The sequence below is a fragment of the Phyllostomus discolor genome, chromosome 10, assembly GCF_004126475.2.
Source record: "Phyllostomus discolor isolate MPI-MPIP mPhyDis1 chromosome 10, mPhyDis1.pri.v3, whole genome shotgun sequence".
In the NCBI taxonomy this organism is placed as follows: domain Eukaryota; kingdom Metazoa; phylum Chordata; class Mammalia; order Chiroptera; family Phyllostomidae; genus Phyllostomus; species Phyllostomus discolor.
Window position 1 is genome coordinate 5,166 of NC_040912.2, and position 18,975 is coordinate 24,140.

The 18,975-nt window shown below is 63.0% G+C and overlaps 1 protein-coding gene across 4 annotated transcripts; it reads right to left on the reverse strand.

Moving 5' to 3' along the window:
- Positions 1 to 2,653: 2,653 nt before the first annotated feature.
- LOC114490240 (up-regulator of cell proliferation) lies at positions 2,654 to 16,695 on the reverse strand. Of its 4 annotated transcripts, none has more exons than XM_036010335.1 (6): positions 16,586 to 16,695; positions 9,376 to 9,402; positions 9,053 to 9,119; positions 7,588 to 7,638; positions 7,346 to 7,384; positions 2,654 to 5,790 (listed from the first exon to the last, which is right to left on the reverse strand). In XM_036010335.1, exons 4-6 carry the CDS (start codon positions 7,619 to 7,621, stop codon positions 3,197 to 3,199), a joined length of 2,667 nt encoding a protein of 888 aa, XP_035866228.1. In that variant the 5' UTR covers positions 7,622 to 7,638; positions 9,053 to 9,119; positions 9,376 to 9,402; positions 16,586 to 16,695; the 3' UTR covers positions 2,654 to 3,196. The 4 variants fall into 4 exon arrangements, with proteins under 4 accessions (XP_035866228.1, XP_035866226.1, XP_035866227.1 ...); XM_036010333.1 differs by having other exon boundaries at positions 9,053 to 9,123; positions 16,586 to 16,694; XM_036010334.1 differs by lacking the exon at positions 7,346 to 7,384 and having other exon boundaries at positions 9,053 to 9,123; positions 16,586 to 16,694.
- Between the last annotated feature and the right edge of the window lie 2,280 nt (positions 16,696 to 18,975).

An 18,975-nucleotide genomic window follows, 5' to 3' on the forward strand; every position in this document is an offset into this window, starting at 1 on the left:
CTGAGACCCGGGCCCTGAGCTCCTGCACACGGCGGCATTCTCGGAGCCTGGCCTGCAGGCTCCGCCAGGGCACAGGACGGCGGATGCTCCTCACGCCAGCTCGCTCAGCAGGGCCTGACCTTAGCCCTTGTCTGCCCCTGCGGCCGGCAATGCAGAGGAGGGGCCTGCTGGGCGGTCCGGGCGTGGTTGAGAGGGTCTGTCCAGGAGGTCCCACACAGCCCGAGGACTCCCCTGTGTCGGACAGAGCGCTGACCAGCTGGGGGCGACACTGTGTGAGAGGGGGCCTCCGGGCCCCTGGACAGGCCAAGTGGGAACACGGCCTTCATTCCCTGGAACTCACCAGCGTCCAGCCTCCAGCAGCACCGCCCACCTGGCTGTGGGCTTCAGACTCAGCCCAGACGGCCCCACTCGCCTCGATTCTCCTCGCAAGACTGACTGACCCTCAGAACGGCCAGCGCTTGCTGCTCTGTAACCCTGCGGCCTTCACCTCTCCGGGTGGTTCATTTTCCCCTCGACACCGACCCGTCCTCCAAGAAGAGCCCCAGAGCCTCCGAGCTCCGTCCCGGACACCCAGCCAGGCCACCGCTGCGCCCGAGTCAAAGCTCCGCCCTCCACCCTCTCCACCAGGCGCCGGCAGGGCTCTGGCCCGTGTCTCCCTCTGCCCCCCACGCCTCCGCTGCTGGGGCACAGCAGTGGCTTGGCTCAGTGGGTCAGGGGCTCTGGGGTGCTGGAATTACCCAGGCTCCTGGCGGGACCGCCCACAAATGCCCTGCGCCACCCTGGGGCCTGGGGCTCAGGGCGCAAACGCCAGGGCGAGGAGCGGGCAGCCGAGCCCTCACTTCCTGGTTCTCAGATGCTGTGGCTCGTGGACACACCTGCGGGCGGGCACCGCTGCCGCGGGGGGCCGGGAGCTCGGTGGGGAGGGCAGGAGAGCAGGCCCGGGCCCCTGACCCCTTGGGTGGCGGAGTGGGAGCCGGGCTGCCCCCGGAGGCTGTCCTGAGGGAGAAGTGCCTGCAGACAGGGCCAAGGGCAGGTGGACGGAGGCCCAGGCACGTGGGTGCTGGGCAGGGGGCGGGGGTGGGGCGGGGGTGGCGGGGGTGGGCAGGTGTGGAAAGGCGCCGCCGCCGGGACCGGGACGGGAACCCCTCGGCCCACACTCGTGCAGCCCCGGCTGGTCTGTGCTGGTGCAGCCGCACTCCGCACGAGGCTTGTGGGCATCCGAGGAAGTCAGGATGGGTGTATAGCCAAAATCTTCTTTTCCCCACGACTGACTCAGAAAACGGAGAAGGGATTTTTCTTTCTGGGCAAACCCGTGTCGGGGAGCTGGGGGGAGGCGCCCTATCAGGTTTCTACCACCAGCCCTGCCCCCTGCCGGGCACTGTGTTTCAGGAAAACTCAGATAGCGTCAATTACGGACACCGCTGCCTGTGTCATCAAAAAGGACAAGAGCGTCCCTTTGAAACTGCTGGAAGCTACGAACTCTCCTCCCGAAGAGCAGGCACGCACCAGTTCTCAGTAACTCGACGACCGAGCCCTGACTCTGGACAGTGGACAGACCCCCAGGTGAAGAGCCCTGGGCAAGCCAGGGACCTGCACGCTGGCTCCCCTGTTCCAGATTTCAGGATGGGTTAGGGCTAGTGTTGGTCCTAGGGGAACCGGCCAGTGTCCCACAAGTCTAAGACGGGGAGTTCCCAGGGCCTCTGCTGGGGCACAGCAGCACTGGGGTGAACTCCCACCGTGCGGGGGCAGCACCTGGGCAGACCCACACCCCCCCCCGGGGGGGAAGGAGCGGAAAGCCTGGGACGTTTCCAGGAGAACTGACATCTTAAAATTCATGTTATTTAACAACCCAGAAGGAGGAGCTTCTGGCAGCTGAGGGTTACGTGCTCTTTCTCAGCTTCAGGAGGGAAGGCATTTCCCTACGTTTATTGGAAGATCAGGTTTCCCGGGTTCCGGTGCGGCGCTCTGCCTCACGGAACCCACACCACACGGGTGTCCCGGGCTCCGGAAGGGGTCTGGGCCGGACAGCTCCCTCACCCAGTCTGCCGCAGGAGTCAAGGACAGAGGGGCGCCCCTGCTCAGCACCTCGGGGCGGAGTTTTCCTGAAGCCGCACACACAGAGGGGAGGCGGCCCCGCGGCACAAGCCGGGACTCCCGCGGGGCTCAGTGACACAGCTGGGGCTGGGCTCTGAGGCTCAGCAAGGTGGTCTTGGTAAGGGCCCGTGCAGGCCAAGACTGCAGCTGGAGAATCAAAGCAGGAGGGTCCCCAAATTCTGGCTCCAATGGTGGCAGGTGGGCCCCGGTGGCTGGACGCTCGGCCCCAGGAGCACCGCAGTGCAGTGGAGGGCTGGCATGCGGGGCTGGGCAGGGCGGGGCAGGAAGCAGAGGCCCAGTACTGAGGGCAGGGGCTCTGTATCAGCTCTGCCCACGCAGGTCCCCTGCTCTGGGCCCTGTCCTCGCCTACAGAATGGGACCGTGATGGAGACACCATCCCCGGTCACTGCAAGGACGTTGGCTCTGTTTCCCAGTGACCGACCAGAACAGGCCTTCTCCCGGGGCCAACCCTGCAGCCCTCCCTCAGACGGACCTGGGCCCAGGGAGGCAACAGGGACATCGAGGCCCAAGAGGAGCCGCCGTCACTCTCACCCAGGTGGTCACTCGTTTCACAAACTTTATTAAAGTGCCTGCAGTGCGCCAGGCCCGGGGTGACACACAGCTGCCCCCCCCCCCAGAGCTCGCTGTCCAGGGGAGGAGCAGACCCGGGCCAGTCCCCAGGAGCCCCGTCCGTGGTGGAGGGGCACACAAGGTGATGCGGGGTGTGGGGTGCGGCAGAGCGAGCAGGATGGGGGTGGAGAGGGCGGAAACCAGGCGTCCCCACGCTGGCACTCACGACCCATGGGTGCTGGAGAGCCCATCTGCTCCCTGGGGCCGTTCCCGACCCCTCTCCTGGGGACCCACGCGCCCAGCTGCCGGGATGGAGGCCCCTCTCTGCTCCAGGTGCCGACGAAGACGCCACACCTCTGGGCGTCCAGGGAGCTGGGACACGGCTGTCTGCACCGGCCCCAGGGCCACTCTCCCCGCGGCCTCTCTCCGCTGGTCAGGCTGTCTAGCACACCCCAGGCCCCGCCTTCGCTTTTCTGCCTTCTCGCATGGGCAGGGCGCCAGCCCCAGGGGGACGCCCCCCGAGCAGCGGTGCTCATAGCCGTCTAACCAGCTCGATGAGCTGCTGGATGTTTTTGTTGGGGTTTGACAGGCCGTTCCTGATGTTCTCCAGCAGACACCTCTTCAGCTCCAAGACGGCCTCGCTGTACCCCAGGCTCACGGTGGCCATGGGGGGCACCCCGTGCCACAGGCCAGGGATGTGCCAGACATGCTGCTTCTCGGGGTCGCAGAAGGCCAGGCCCGCCAGCGTCCGAAGGCCGTCTCCCTGCTTGTCCCCGTGGGCGGCAGCCCGGCCCCCATCCGCCGGCGGCTCCAGCGGCGGCCTCCTCTCCCGCGGCTTCGGGCCGGGGGCCGACGTGCCGTGCAGGTTCTGGCACACAAACTGGTAGTTGGGCGTGTGCCCCGTCTTCTCCAGCCTCAGGAACGCGTGCACCACGGCCGGCGGGATGTCCCTCGTCTCGGCTAGACTGACCACGGAGACATTGCTCAGCCCCATGACCAAGGTGGCCAGGGAGGCCTCCAGCTCGAAGCGCTCGCCGGCGGTGGCCGGGGCGCCCCCTATCAGCCCCCCCGAGTCTATCACCAGGATATGGTCACAGCCCAGGTCCTGGCTGAAGCTCTCAGCCACGGTGACGAGCTGCATGAAGGCCCCCCGGGGACCGCAGCCCCTGCCGGCGGCAAACCGAAGCCCGAACATGGTGTTGAGGAGCGTGGACTTGCCTGTGCCCGGCACGCCCAGCGCCGACAGCACCACCAGCCGAGACCGCCTCCCCAGGCGCCCGTGCAGCTCCTTCAGGAGCCCCGTGACCCAGCGCAGGGGGGTGCTCAGCGTGCTCCCGTCGATCAGCTCCAGGGGCAGCCCCCGCACCAGCAGCTCCAGGGCCAGGCCTGGGAAGTGGGCAAACCGCCTCTGGCCGGCTGGCAGCTTCCCCGCCTCCACCAGGCAGCTCTCCGCCTCGTAGAACTGGGCCATCTCCCGCAGGAAGTGCTCCACCCCCAGGGGCTCCGGCCAGAGGTGCTCGCGGAGGGCCCCGGCCCCACCCTGCCTCGGCCTCAGCGCCAGGACCGTCTCCAGAGGCGGCCGCGGCCTCGGCTGGGCCGCCCCCGCCAGCCCCCACTCCATCCACCTCAGGAAGTACTGCCTCTCGCCCAGGGAGGGGCAGCTGACGCCGGCGATGAACTCCTGCAGGCCGGCCGCAGGGGCGTGGCCGTTCTGCTGCGTGCGGAGGTCCAGCAGCCGGTGCCTCAGCTCTGCCAGGCGCTTGTCCGGAGGGTCCCCGGCCCACTGGGCCTGGCACAGCTCCCTCTCCACCCGGGCCGCCTTCCGCCACAGCTCCCCCTGCAGCCTCAGCTCCTCCCGGCGGAAGGCGTCCGCGTCCCTGATGCTGCGGGTGATGCGCTCCATGCGGCCCTTCGCCCGCTGGCACTCCTCGCAGTCCTCGTCCACCCGGAGCCCCAGCCTGCGGGCCGCGTGGGCCATGTCCTCCACCGAGGCCCGTCGGCAGGGCGACCGGGCCACCTGCGCCAGGATGCAGCGGAGCCTGCGCAGGAAGCGGGCGCCGTCCGTGCTGCTGACCTTCACGAGCACGTGCGCGTGGTCCATGCGCAGCGCGGGCGCCAGCCGGTTCAGGAAGCGCAGGTTCGAGTTCCGCTTCCCGCGGTAGGGGCTCAGGATGAAGTAGAACTTGGCGGCCGAGCCCTTCACGGAGGACAGCAGCCTGTACTCCTTCTCGCCGACGTTGTCCGTCAGGATGAACACGGCCGAGGACACCTCCGTCAGCAGCCGGAACTGCGGCCAGTGAGACCCGATGTCGCCTCGGAGGTTCAGAAAGGCCACAGGCTCCGGGAAGAGGTCCAGGTCCTCCCGGCCACTGGGCAGGGACCAGGATATCTCCACCAGCCCGTCCGCGATCTCCCGGGCGCCGGTGCCCAGGCCCAGGTCCCGGTGCCAGAAGCAGTCGCGCTGCCGGTGGCCCGGGCTGAGCAGCGCGTTGAGCAGCTGGGACTTGGAGTTGCTGCTGACCTCCATGCGCACGAAGGCGAAGGTGGGCGCCCGGGGCAGGACCACGCCGTCCTCCCAGGGGCTGCCCGCGGCCCTCGGGGGCTGTGCCCAGGACGTGCGCACGACGCCCCGCAGGGCCCACAGCAGGAGGGTGTGGGCGTGGCTCTCCGAGTCGGGCAGGACCAGCGGGAGCGCGAACTGGCAGAGGGACATCCTCAGCAGGATCTCCTGCTGCAGGAAGGCGTCGGCGGAGAGCAGCAGGGCACAGAGGAGGTCCAGGGGGTGCACGGGCGTGTCGGGGGTGGGCAGCTCCGAGAAGGAGTAGATGTCCGCGGAGAGGTCGTCGGCCGAGTCCCAGTAGATGACCTCCTCCTCCATCTGGCTCTCCTTCTCCGCGGGCCGGGCGTCCGGGGGCAGGTCCAGCACCACGGTGGTGCTCCGGGCCTCAGCGTTGAGGGCCTGCAGCTTCCTGAGGCAGCTCCAGGGCAGGTCGCGGGGAGCCTGGGGAGCCCAGCTCCTCACGCTGTCGCTGCTGATCTGCAGGGCGTCCTGCAGGCCGAGCTTGCGGACCTGGTGAGTCTCCAGGCCCAGCAGCGACAGCAGCTCCTGCAGGCGGCTCCTCTCCACTGCGGAGGGAAACGGAGACGTGAGTGCGTGAGTGCGTGAGTGCGGGCAGGGGCCGGGGCAGAGGGGGGGAGGGGGCACGGGGGGCGTGGCACCTTAATACAGCAGGATGCAGGACCCCAGGCCACCTGAGAGCAAGATACACCCAAAGCCCACCACCCAGATGCAAACACAGATCCAGGGGTCGTGTGGGTCGTTCGAGAGGACAGAGGACAGGAACCGGGGCCCCTGCCGAAGTCCGTGTGTCCGCCTCCTCTGGAGGCCTGCAGGCTCCGGCAGCGCCCAGCTGGTGGGCCGGGCAGGCAGCTGTGCGCCCAGACGTGTGGGCAGCCGCTCTCCCCACCCTCACCCCCAGCACACCCTGTGCTTCTCCCGCACCCGGGCCAGCAGTGGGCACCCTCTCCCTGCCACCAGGAATGTCCTACAGGTGACGTGATCACCGAATCACTCTGATCTGCCTGTTCCTGTTCCTTTCTCTTTGCAAAGTAGCCAGAGGATTCGGGGAGGAGACAGGGAGGTGCTGCTAGGTGCAGACCGCAGCTACACCGAGGCTGCAGCCAGTAAAGGGGGTTTGAGTTTGTATCGTGACGGTCAGAGGTTATCGTAGCTCTGCACGTGTGTGTTCAGCTCTCCACGCAGTGCCCATCGCGGCTCGGACACTCCCAGGCTGGCCGCTCCGGGCAGCCCCGCCCTGCCAGAGGCTGCCTCCGCCTCCCCGTCTCGGCCACGGCCTCGTACCCATCTTCCTACTACGTACAATCAGTACGCTGCACACGTGAAACACACCAACAACATAAACAAAGCTCCTGCCACTGTCCAGGCCCCTGTTCCTTTCTCCAAAGAGGGAGCATCGCGGCGGACGCGCGTGGGAAGGGCCCGGGCCGGCCCGGCATCCAACGGCACGCAGAACCCCAGACACGCAGCCTGGCTCCCCGAGGCCACCCTCTGCCGGCCGCCCGCACAGGCACCGGGCAGGTTCTCGGGCTGCCTGGCTGTGCTCGGACCAGGAGCGGTGACCTGCTGCAGGGTCAGAAGGACTTGGGGAGGGACACTGAGGAAGAAAGTCCTCCCGCTCAGGTTTCCGAGTTTTGCCAGAATGAAACCAGGGACGCCGTCTTGTCACGCGCGGAACAACTGTGACTCTTCCAGGAGTGCAGCAAGCAGCTAAGTGCGGTGGGGAACAGCTAGAGCAGACCGGCCGGTTCCCACCCTCACGCCCCGGGTGTGGCCCTGCGCGGGTCTATCAGTGAGGCCGCCGGGCCAGGCACGTGGTTCTCGGGCTTCGCTGTGCTTCAGAGTCCCCGAGAGAATCTGTGAAAAACAACACCCTAGGGTGCCAACTCACTGTGCCACTCTGCGCAGCGACAGCTCGCAGGGGGTGTTCCTCTGGCGCTGTTACTAGCGTGTGAGCTGACAGAGCGTGAAGGCACTGCAGGTGATCGGGGGCGGCCGGGAGCTGGGGGGGGGGGGGGAGACCACCAGCACGGTGCCGGCCCCCTCCCACGGACAGGACGCTGGGGCACAGGACAGAGGGGAAACGGGAGGGGAGGCACCTACCCGCTGGGAAGCCGCCGTCCTGCACCTCGTCCGCGCCGTCTGCAACAGCGAAGGGCAGGGAGCGTGCTCAGACCCGGCGCCCGGACGCGCTCCAGCCAGCGGAGGCCGGTCCCGAACCTGCTGTTTCCCACTCGGGGCAGCTGCTCAGAAGACCGACCCCCGGCCAGCACTCCCCTCCCCGGACCCGGCACCCCCACCCCCGCTCCTCCCCACAGTCCGTCCCCCAACCCTGGGGCTCCCACCTCCGTACTGGAGCTCACGGTCGTCCCCTTCCATGTCTCTCCATCCCAGGTCTGCAAGAGAGACACAGGCCCCTGAGTGCCACCCCCAAGTGGGAGCTCCCACAGGCCCAGCGACACCGCGCCGGGCGTGTGCACCTGCACGCAGGGGAGACGGGGTCCCCAGGAGAGGCGTGACCCAGGGCAGCCTGCACGCACAGCCGTGCTCTCCCGCCTGCGTGGGCAGGGAGGTCCTGCAGAAGGCAGCCGAGTGGTGGGCCGCTCGCCCAGGAAAGGAGCCGGGCAGAGGAGGACAGCCCTGCGCGAGCCCCTCCCAGGCGGGGCCTGCGGCGGTCGGGCCACAGAGACGGAAGCAGAGCGGTGGGCGCCGGCGGCGCGTGGGCAGGCCGGGTTTGGGGGCAGCGGGCTTGTCACTTCCAGGGCGAGCGCGGTCGCGGGAGGGCGGTGCCCACGGGCGCACGGCAACAGGAGTGTTCCCAGCGTCCCTGAACGGGACACTCAGAACGGGCCAGGACGGTGAATATTATGTGTATTTTAACAAAAAAAGAAAAAAACCTTTGGGAGAGAAAACTATTTTATAACGAGTAATCCTGTGGCCGTGCATAGGCCGTTCATAGTCGCCAGGTCGTGCAATCCCCACTTCCTGCCTGTCCAGTCACAACACGTTCCCAGCTCCTGAAAGTTAGACTGTGCCCAGGGAGGAATTCTCCCCGCCACCCCCCCAGCCCCTGCAGTGGCCCCTGCCCCATTTCCCACGGCAGCTGCACCTTTTCGTGGGCACGAGGCTCCAGTCCTGCCGCAGCCTGGCCAACGTGGAGTTTTTGTTGCTTCGACAGTACTCACTACAGTGGGTGTGAGGTCGTAACTCACTGAGTAAATGTGTGTTTGTATTATCTGCCTATTTTGTGGAGTTATTTTGCATAACACTATTACTAGCCGATGGAACACATTCATTTGGAGAAGCACCAAATTACTGACAGGTGCACTCAAAATGAGGGACTGAGAGAAACTAGGAGGACGCCTGGAGGTGGCCACACCTTACAGCTGGAGTCACAAGGGGCAGCTGCCACCCCAACAACCTCCAGAGAAAGAACAACCAGCTTATGGGGACCATGACCAAAAAGACCACAAGCCCCAGCCTGCCAGGGCAGTTCCAGTCTGCACCTGTGGTCCCCACAAAACACAGCGGCCCCTCTCAGCCCAGGGTGGGAATCAGACAGTCACCTGGGCACGTGTTATGACGCTCAGACGGCAGGGAAGTGTCCCGGCGGGACTGCCACCTGCTTGACACCGAGCCCCATCTGGAATAGCGCACAGGGGAGTTTTTCAAAGGCCCCTACATGGAAATGCTTGTGAAAGGAGCAGCAAAGCCTTGGGTTTCTTGGGTTTTCGGTCTGTGCTCCCCGGACCGGGTGGGGCTGGGGGACACAGCACACCTGCCATGGAGAGGGCCCGAGCCCAGGCTTACCTGCACCGGCCACCGCCGCTGGTCTCTCAGGGGCTTTTATTTCTGGGGCCACTTCTGCCAAATCTGGCTGTCTGAGACAATTCCAGAAGAACATTAAAATTAAAATAATGAAATACCACTTTCTCCTTTCAAACTGACATCATATCAAAATCTCGTGGGGAGCCATTCAAAACTACAAATCCTCGTCGCAGCCCAGAGCCCTGCCACCAGGACCTCAGAGGCTCTGAGGCCCGGCCACGTGGGGGAAACGCCAGCCCCCCGGGAGCGACCAGCCGGGACACAGGCACAGCCAGACGGACAGACAGACGTGAAGATGTACCTACCCTCTGACCAGTAACTCCACTTCCGCCCTAGGGAAACAATTAAGATTTCGTTACAAAGATGTAGACGCCAGCTTCACACATCACAGCAAGAAACTGGACACATTTCAAAATCAAAGTCCAGTCACAGGGAGTTCTGCTACAGTCGTGCTCCGCAGCCACCACGAAGCGCTCCGCGGGCCTCATCTCGCAGACGGACGCAGGCTGGCTGTCGGGGCGGCCGGGCCAGGCGCCGAGCGAGGCCCGAGCGCGTCTGCAGGGGGTGAGCGCAGCCGCGGCGCCCCGCCCACCGCGGGCGGACCCAGTGAGCAGTGAGCGGCAGGGCTGGTGCCGGGCTCTGCTCGGTGGGTTTGAGAGGCACGCACGGGCGAGGAGCGGGGGTCAGAGGACGCACTCGTGCACACGTGTGTGTGTGTGCAGGCTTGTGTGCACGCACACGGACTTCCTGGCTCTGGCCCCTTGAGAGGGCCCCAGAAGCGCCCTTTAAAACCTGCGCTACAAGACAGCAGGTCTCCGTGGGGAAACGGCTGAGGCCAGGCCCAGTGCAGGGGACGAACCACACCGTGCTCAGAGAGGGCAGGTCGCCGGACACAGCGGCCAGCGAGAGGGGTCCCACCGTCTCGTCTGGGAGGACGGGAGCGGGGACGACGCCAAGTGCAGTGACAGGCAGAAGCTGCTGAGGGCGGGGAGCACGGGGCCAGCAGACACGGCACAGACGAAGGAGTCGGGGAGCGGGCCTCGTCCTGGCAGACGGGCCGCGGCGCGGCGGCGGCTGGGACAGCACCACCTGCGACCGCCTCCACCAGGACACCCCGACCAGCACCGCGCCGCGGGCAGAAACTCGGGCAGGGAACAGGGTCTTCAAACGTCTCCTCACCGGCTGCTTCCCGGGTGCGGGGAGCAGACCAGCAGCTCTGCCGCAGCGGGGGGGGCGAAGCCGGGGACCGTGGGGGCAGAGGGCCATCGTGTGGCCCCCACCCTGAGGAAGGACCCACGTGGCCTGCAGGGATCCCGCTGAGAATGCAGAACCTGGGCGGATCATGTGGACAAACCCAAAATGAAACTTCAGGCTACACGGGGAGGGCACTGTACTTTCCCAAAGTGTGAATATCGTCACAAATGAAAAGAGTGGGGAGAGGTCCTACATTAAGACTCAGTTGAGACAGGAAAACGAGGTGCCACCCCTCACCCCAGACCGGACCTGGGAGCCCAGAGACAAGCTCCAGGCCCACTGGCCACACTGCAGCACGGGTTTTGTCCACGCCAAGTTCACGCACGGCGGTGATGGCGCCACGGCTACGAAAGAGCATCTCCACTCTCGGCACACAGCCGCCGAGGGCTGAAGGGTACAACGGGGGGAGGAGGTGGGCAGCTCACTCCGTGAGGCCTCAGGAGAATGGCATGCATGTGCTGTGCACTCACGTGTGTGTGCGCACACCTACACACACAGAGACGGCAAGGGAGAGAAAGAATGAGGAATGAGAATAGTAAATGAGCTGAAATGCCAAGAATAGGGGAACTTTCATTTTTATAGTTGATCTCTCAGCACAAATTATTGCTAAATAAGAAGTTTTAAGAGTTAATGGTGGCTAGTTACCTCTGGGTGGCATACCAGTTTATGGTCCTATATGAAGTCTTGGAAGTGGCAGAAGCACATCCTTGTTTAACGAGACTAAAAGGGCTGTGAGGACAATGCTGCGAGTGGGGAGTCAGGGCCACAGTAGGGTCTGGGGGGCCTCATGGAGCCCAAAAGCCAGGGGCCCCCTCGAGCCATGGTCCGTTGGAGCATTTCATTCCAAGACGAGCAATCCGGTTCTGCTCACTTCACCGGCAGGACAAACCGTTCACCCAGCCCCCCCCCCACCCCCTGCAGACCTCGCTCGCCGTGCCCCGAGTTCCTGGGGCCCCACCCTCGGCCCTCTCGGAGGAGAGGCCCACCGCCCTGGCGGCACTCCGAACATGGCTATTCCGTTGCTTTCCTGCAGAGCACTAAGAGCTCCGGCTTCATCTGGGCCCACTGCCGACAGAAACAGGGGTTCAGCCCTGGCTGGTGTGACTCAGTGGGTGGACAGCTGGGCTGCGAACCAAAGGGCCGCCGTGCGATTCCCAGTCAGGGCGAGTGCCTGGGTTGTGGGGCGTGAGAGGCGACCACACAGTGATGCTTCTCTCCGTCCCTTTCTCCCTCCCTCCCCCTCTCTGAAAATAAATAAATAAAACCTCAAAAAAAAAAAAAAAAAAGACCTGCCACTTCCCCCTCCGGCTCCACATCTGGGACCCAAAACAAAACCAAACCCAAGCCAGTTACTCCGCCCACAAAGCCTCAGGTTCCTACAAACACTTTCTTTTCTTTTTTTTTTAAAGGTACCTTCAGAGAGTTTTTTAAAATATTTTATTTTATTTATTTTTAGAGAGGGAAGGGAGGGGGAGAGAGAGAGAGGGAGAGAGAGAGAGAAAGAGAGGGAGAAACATCAGTGTGCGGTTGCTGGGGGTCATGGCCTGCAACCCAGGCATGTGCCCTGACTGGGAATTGAACCTGCTACATTTTGGTTCTCAGCCCGCGCTCAACCCACTGAGCTACGCCAGCCAGGGCCCTACAAACACTTTCAAATCCTCCCAGACACATGGGCCCGTGCCAGCCCAGTGCTGTGGACGGGGCCTCATTCGGAATTCCGTAAATAAAGATGAGGTAACACGGGGATGGGGCAGCGCAGGGCCAGGGCCGGTACCCTTGGAAGAGGAGCATCTGGAGAGACAGAGGAGAGAGAGAGAGATGGAGGAGAGAGAGAGACGGAGGAGAGACTGGGGAGGTGGGGCCGCAGTGACGCGTCTACAATGCAAGGACACCAGGCGCTCAGGGAGGCACAGGTGCCCTCGGGGCTCCCAGAAGGAACCAGCCGAGGACCCTGAGGTCTGGACTCCTGGCACCAGCACGGCCAGGGAAGAGATGGCCTTGCTCTAGCCCCCGTGGGGGTGCGGCCCCAGCACCCACGGACGACACAGTGCCGGTGGCTCTGGACAGCGGAGCCGCCGGCCGCCCTCCCACAGGCCGCCCTCCCATGGGCTCTCCCCTCGAGCGTCTGTTCCTCCTCTGCGTCCTCTGAGGACACTAGTCCCTGGATTCAGGCCCAATCTTTACGAGACAGGAGCGAAGACACGAAGCGAGTGAACAGGACGCTCCTGGCAGGCCTCCCGGAGCAGGGCGCCTGCCCACCCGGGCTGGGCGGGAGGGGCGCCCACCAGCCACACAGCTCTCCAGGGGCCGAGACCCAGGCAGAGGTGCAGGCCAGGCCCCAGGGGGCTGGGGCGCAGTGGGCAGCTGGGGGGCCGCGGGAGGGCAGGGGAGACAGGGCTGCTGGGCCAGGAGAAAGCACAGGCTCTGGTTCCGAGGATGCCCCGAGTGCAGGGCGACACGCCCGCCCCGTGCTGACGGCAGACAGGGGTGACGAGGATCGGGCTCGGGGGCAGCACCACGGTGACAGCAGGGGGTCGGGCTCTGAGGTCTCTGTGAAGGGCTTCAACAGACTGGCCAGGGCGTGTGAGGGCGGCGGAGCGCAGGGACCTCCAGGTGCCGGACTCCAGGGGCCGCACCGCCTGAGCCGGGAGGGCTGAGAGGGGCAGGGGCCGCTGACGCGGGGTGCCCACGCTGCTGCACAGATGCAGGGCTGGACAGGGCTTGCCGCAGGGCCCAGGGCCAGCGCCCTCCACTGCGAGCCACTCAGACCACAGTCAGCTCCTTCCCCTGAGACAGACCCTCCGCCCTCAACAAGGGCAGCACTGACCAGCTGTGCGTCCACAGAAAGAAAGACCCGAAAACCCAAGACGGACTGGAAAGCAACGGCAAACAGTGGGGACAGACTGCTGGGGGTGCCCGGCGCCTCCCTGCCCACGAGCAGCCGGTCAGACACAGGGAGCCCCCCACTCTGGGCGTCCGCAAGGGGCATGCGGGCACAGGCTGCAGCCACGCGACATCCACAGGAAAAGACCCCCTAACGCCACGGAGCCAGAGGCTGCGACGAACGAACAGGCAGGCTGTTTGGGGAAAAGAGGGCTTGATGTAAGTTTTGAAGACAATTCTCCCTCAATTAACCTATAAGTGAATTTAGGTTGAAAAATTCACTTATAGATAAGCTGATTCTATGGAAAAATGTCTGCACAACAATGGTCAGGAAAATCCTGGAAGAGAACAGTAATGAAGGAGGAAATGCCTGCCCGGCAGGGACACGCGGCCAGGCTCCCGCCCAGCCCGGTCTGCAGATGCGGCCCCGGCCCCGGGGAGGAGGGCCCCGGGGAGGAGGCCCCGAAATGAGCCCAGCGTAGCCGAGGGCCTGGGGGTGTGCCCACTGCAGCCACCTGCAGAAATGGAGGTGGCCCCTAATACTCCCTTCACCAGAGTGAACACCAAATGGGCCTACAGGTCAAATTAGAAAATGAAACAACAACAACAACAAAAAAACGCTGAAAGGAAATAGTAAAGACTTTAAAATCCTCCCTGGCTGGTGTGGCTCAGCAGACTGAGCGCCAGCCTGAGGACGGAAAGGTCGCTGGTTCGATTCCCCAGCAGGGCACAGGACAGGGTTGTGGGCCAGATTGCTGGTAGGGGGCGTGCGAGAGGTTGCACATCGATGTTTCTCTCCCTCTCTTTCTCTCTCCCTTCCCCTCTCTAAAAATAAATCAATACAATCTGTTTTAAAAAGTCTCAGAGTAGCGTCAAGTCAAAAGGCAAATGCCAGAAGGATGGAGACCACTCGTGACCCAGGTGACAAGAGGCTCACTCCCTCGGTGCTCCCAGACTGGCGCACCCATGAGAAGGAGCCAAGGGCAGCTCCGCCACGTGAGTAGGGTCAGCACGAAACAAGGACGCGGCACCCCACTGTGCCTGCCGCCTGGGGGTTCCCGTCTCCGCAGGGAGCAGGGTGCAAGGGCCCTGATCTTTCATTCCAGCCCCTCCTCTACCTTTGTAAGCAGGCATGGAAATGTGAGCCAGGCATGGGCATTGCTTCTTTTTAAAAATAAGGCAACTACCAATGTTATAAAAAGGTACATTGTAGAGCCCTGGCCAGGTGGCTCAGTTGGTTGGAGCACTGTCCTGTACACCAAATGGCTGCAGATTTAACTCGTGGTCAGGGCCGCACCTGGGCCGTGGGTTCAACCCCAGGGCCGGGGGCGTCCGGGAGGCAAGCCATCGGAGTTTATGTCTCACATCCACATTCTCGCTCTTCCTCAAAAAAAAAAAAAATCAATAGAAACATATCCTTGGGTGAGGACTAAAAAAAGGCTACAATGTAGAGAGAACCCACAGCAACAGAACCTACAGCTGACACCTGCAGGTCTGGACTGCAAGGGAAAAGGCCTCCCTGACAGGCAGGTGGGCCTGGGACAGCACCACCTAGACCGGAACCCTTCCTTCAAGGAAATGGCCACTTCTAAGCTGTTTCCTTGTTTTCAGGCATCTTTTGTAAAACCACAGCCAGCGGGACAACTGCTCTGCTGACACCACCTCTGGCGGCGACGAGCAGCGAGAGCACATCCTGACCTCAGCGGCCCGCCGAGCGCGCCGGGGGGCACCGCGGGTGCTCAGCGGTCAGGGCGAAGTGCAGGGTCCAACAGTCCCGCGTGCGCCTCAGCAGCCGAGCTTCAACCCGCCACCCTCGATGGGGTCGTTTTACATCAAGTTTCCACTCAGACTCGTGGCCGGGCCTCAGTTTCCTGACCCGTACCATGGGGAAAGGACAGGACTTCCCGACTGATGGGCGGCTGTGGAGACTCAGTGACCTGACATGGGCAAAGCACTTGGAACGGGCTCCACAACACACTCCCCGGAAGCAGGTTCAGAGGCCCCTCCGGACGGACGCAGCCCAGCAGAGACCCCAGAGCCTGCCAGGACCCCCGGTCTGCTGGTAGGCTGACGCCCAGGGGCCAGAGGGCCTCCGAAAGCCAGGCCCAGAGGTGTGGACTGTCCCCAAACCTGTACAGAGCATGAGTGCATCGTTCTCTCTACGAAATGGCATCAAGTATACTAAAGAATTCGTGACCTCAGCTTTGCAGGGGGTACCCTCAGAAAATGACAGGTTTGTGCCAGCGTCAGACTCATGGGGTTACTCGCAAACCGCTGGAACTTCAGGTATCAAGTCTGTGCCAATGCCGCCTTCCACGGGGACACCGTTTGGGGCCTGCTCCCTCACAGGACACAGCAGCCTGGGGCTAGGTCCACTTCCGACAGGCCCACGCAGCAGTGAGCTCGGATGCCAAACGCACCCTCACTTTTCAAGAGGCCTCAGGGCTTCCCCACGCAGGCTCAGCCCCCTGCCTGCTGCCTCACCCTCAGGGCTGCACGCAGCGGGACCTTGGCCCCTGGGTGAATCAGCCCGCATGTGAGGGATGGGCCCTTGTTTATTCTATTTATGAGCTCAAAGTACTGGGTAGTCTGACCGCTGCTGCCGAAGCCTAGAAAGACAGCCAGTGGACGGGAAATGCCATGACAGCTAGCGTCAGACCCAGCTGCTGTCCTCACAGCCACCTCCACCTGCTGGGAGGCGGGGAGAGGGGCGGCCTGAAGCCCCTCACACCCGGCAGGTCTACACCCTCTCGAGGCGGACCGCGGCCCAACGGGGCGTTTCACCAACTGCAGCGGTGACCTTGAGTCCAATTTCCCTCCCCTGGGCCGCGGAGGAAGAGCTGGACTGTCGTTCCCAGCTGTCATGACTACTTCAATTACCGAAATAAAAAGTAATCGTAATGAATTAATGAGGTTTTATTTTGCAAGTAGGATATTTTAAAAATTGCGAACTCTGCCTGGCATCATCGTTTCCTAGAAGAAGGAACGGTTACCACCGAGACGACATTAGGGAGTGAGGTCAGAACGGAGCACCCGCCCCAGCAGGCCCGCGGCCGCCGGGGCCCAGGGGGCGCCAGGGGTGCTGGGCGCGCGCGCGTCTCCCCGCCCTCGCCCCTGCCCCTCGGGCGTCTGGGCCGCTTCCGGGCGGCGGGCCGAGCCGACCACTGGCAGGCCCGCCCCGGGGGCGCGCTCTCCTCCCCTCCCCCGGGCGGCCCGGCCCGACCCGGCCAGGCTCCGCGGCGCATCAGCCCAAGGTCGGCCAGAGGGGGCCGCGGGGCCTGGCGGGCGGAGGCCCGGGAGGGGAGCGCGCCCCCGCCCCGCGCCCTCTCCCTCCCCGGCCCAGCAGAGGCCCCGGCGGCGCCCGAGCGCCGCACTCACCCGGGCGACGCCATGAGCGCGGCGAGGTCTCCGCGCTGCCGCCGCCGCCGCCTCCGCTTCCTCCGCCGCGGGCTCGGGGAGGGGCCTCGCCGGCCACCGGCTGCCCGCCGGGCGCTGCGGGCGGCGGGGCGGGGCGGGGCGGGGGCGCGGGGTGGGGCCGAAGTTGGGGGCGCAAACCCGAGAGGACCCGGGCTGGGAAGGGTTTTGGGGAGCCGGCACTGGAGTGAGAGAGGTCGCATAATTTCTTTAAATTAATCTTTTTGGTTTTAAGATAGAGTTTAAAATAATTATTAATATAAGTTCCCTGAAACTGAAACATGAGCGCTAGTGGGTGCGTGGCATTCCACCGTGCGGTGGGCTCTCGTCCGTGTAGCCAGCCCCTCGTGCGCGACTCAGGATCCTGAACCCCGTGGACGGCGAGCGTCCTCGTAGCAGAAACATCCCCACGTGCCTGATCATTTCCTTAAGCCAAGTTTCTGGAGTTGAACGTCTCGGGCAGGTGATACCAGTGTTTTTAAATCCTTTCCGACACAGATGTCTCTGAACAACACAGATACGGACACACGTCATGTACCTGTGCACACACACCCCTACGTAGGTGCCTACCACACACACCGTCTCCCAGCACGGTCGCCAACACTGAGCAGGGGCCACCTTCCCAAAACCCTCCATAAATTTCACATCTTTCCTTATCATGGCCTATTTGATGGGTCAAAACCCAGTATTCCGCAAAATGGCAGAGTGGGTGCCGCGCTCTCATTTAGGGGCTTTGAAACCCAAAGTTTTACAGCAACCGAGCCAACAACTCAAGCAAGAAAGAGCCGTCTTCGAACTGGCAGGAGATTCTCTTGCGTCTTTGCGCGCTCTTGCCCCCGCCCCTTCCAGTGCGGCAGTTGACGGCCCTGGTCTCCAACAGGCTGCCTCCCTCGGCTGTGCTCCCTCCGGTTCCAGGCGGTGGGGGCGTGGGGACTGGGGAACCCGACGGGGCACAGGCTTGGGAAGCGCAGGGAAGGCCAGTCCTACCTGGAAGAGCTTCACCGCTGGTGGGCAGGGGAGTCGCCACAGGACCACCCTCTGCTTCTGCTTCTGCTTCTGAAAGGGTTACGGTGTTCCGGTTCCTGGTGACCCAGGGTCTTTGCTGGGGGGCACGGGGTAAGTGGGGAGGGAGCAACTTTGGTTCTGGTTGCAGCTGGAAGGACATTTAAAAGAACAGCAAAATGGCAGTAAGTTCTTTCTCATCAGCAATTATTTTAACTGTAAATAGGTTACATCGTTCAATCAAAAGGCAGAGATTGGCAGAATTGACTTTTTAAAAAAATTAAGGTTTTATTTATTTTTAGAGAGAGGGGAAGGGAAAAGAAAGAAGAAAGAGAGGGAGAGAAGCATCAGTGTGTGGTTGCCACTCACATGTACCCAACTGGGGACCTGGCCTGCAGCCCAGACCTGTGCCCTGACTGGGAATCCAACCAGCGACCTTTTGATTTGCAGGCTGTCACTCAATCCACTGAGCCACGCCAGCAAGGGCTGATTTTTTTGTTATTCCAATTTCTGGCTGTGTCTCTAGCACATAGAAATATGGCTGATGTCTACTAGTCATCACAGCTACTAGAACTGGGAGTAGTTCTAGGAGCTGTTTGTAACCTCCCTCAGGTTTTGTGTGGGGACAAGCATGTCACCTGTGAAGAAAGACATTTTTATTTCTTTCCCCTCTCTGCCTTTTCATTTTTTCCCTGCCTTACAGACATGGCTAGAGCCTCCAGTACAGTGTGGGGCAGTAGCAGTGAGAGCAAACCTGCTGCATTCCTGCTCCCAGCTGGGGAAAGCATGCAGCCCCTCATTATCGTTGGGGACTGGGTGTTTCTTTCCCCTAAGTTCAGACAATGAAGCCCTGACCTCTAGTGTGGCTATGCTGGGAGACGGGGCCTCTGGGAAATAATTAAGGTTAAATGAGGTCCCATAGGACCAGTGCCCTTACAAGAGACACCAGAGAGCTAGGCCGCCCACCACTCCCTGTGTACGTGCACCAAGGAAAGACTGCGTGGACCCAAAGCAAGAAAAGTGCTATGCACGCAGCCAGGAGAGAGCCCTCACCAGAAACCATGGTGGACAAACCCTGCTCTTGGACTTCCACCCTCCAGAGCTCTGCGGAGCAAGCGCCACCGTACAGTCCCCAGTCGGTGGTGTTCTTACGGAAGTCACAGCAAACTGCTCAAGTTCCTCTGGCTCGGGGCTTTCAGGGCATGGCAGTCATGCTGTCAGCCAGGGTCATCTCAGCGCATGAGCGGGGAAGGGTTTGCTTCCAGGCTCGTTCAAACCGTGGCAACAGGATTGGGTTCTGAGGGTCTCGGACTGAAGGCCTCAGTCTTTCCCAGCTGTTTCCAGGGGCCGTG

What these genes read in the sequence shown, in the direction of transcription:
- LOC114490240 (XM_036010333.1), bottom strand. An exon ending in GTGGAGTTACTGGTCAGAGG is followed by an intron (nt 9,124 to 9,375) that starts GTAGGTACATCT and finishes GAATTGTCTCAG; the next exon opens with ACAGCCAGATTTGGCAGAAG. An exon ending in AGCGGCGGTGGCCGGTGCAG is followed by an intron (nt 7,639 to 9,052) that starts GTAAGCCTGGGC and finishes TCTCTCTTGCAG; the next exon opens with ACCTGGGATGGAGAGACATG.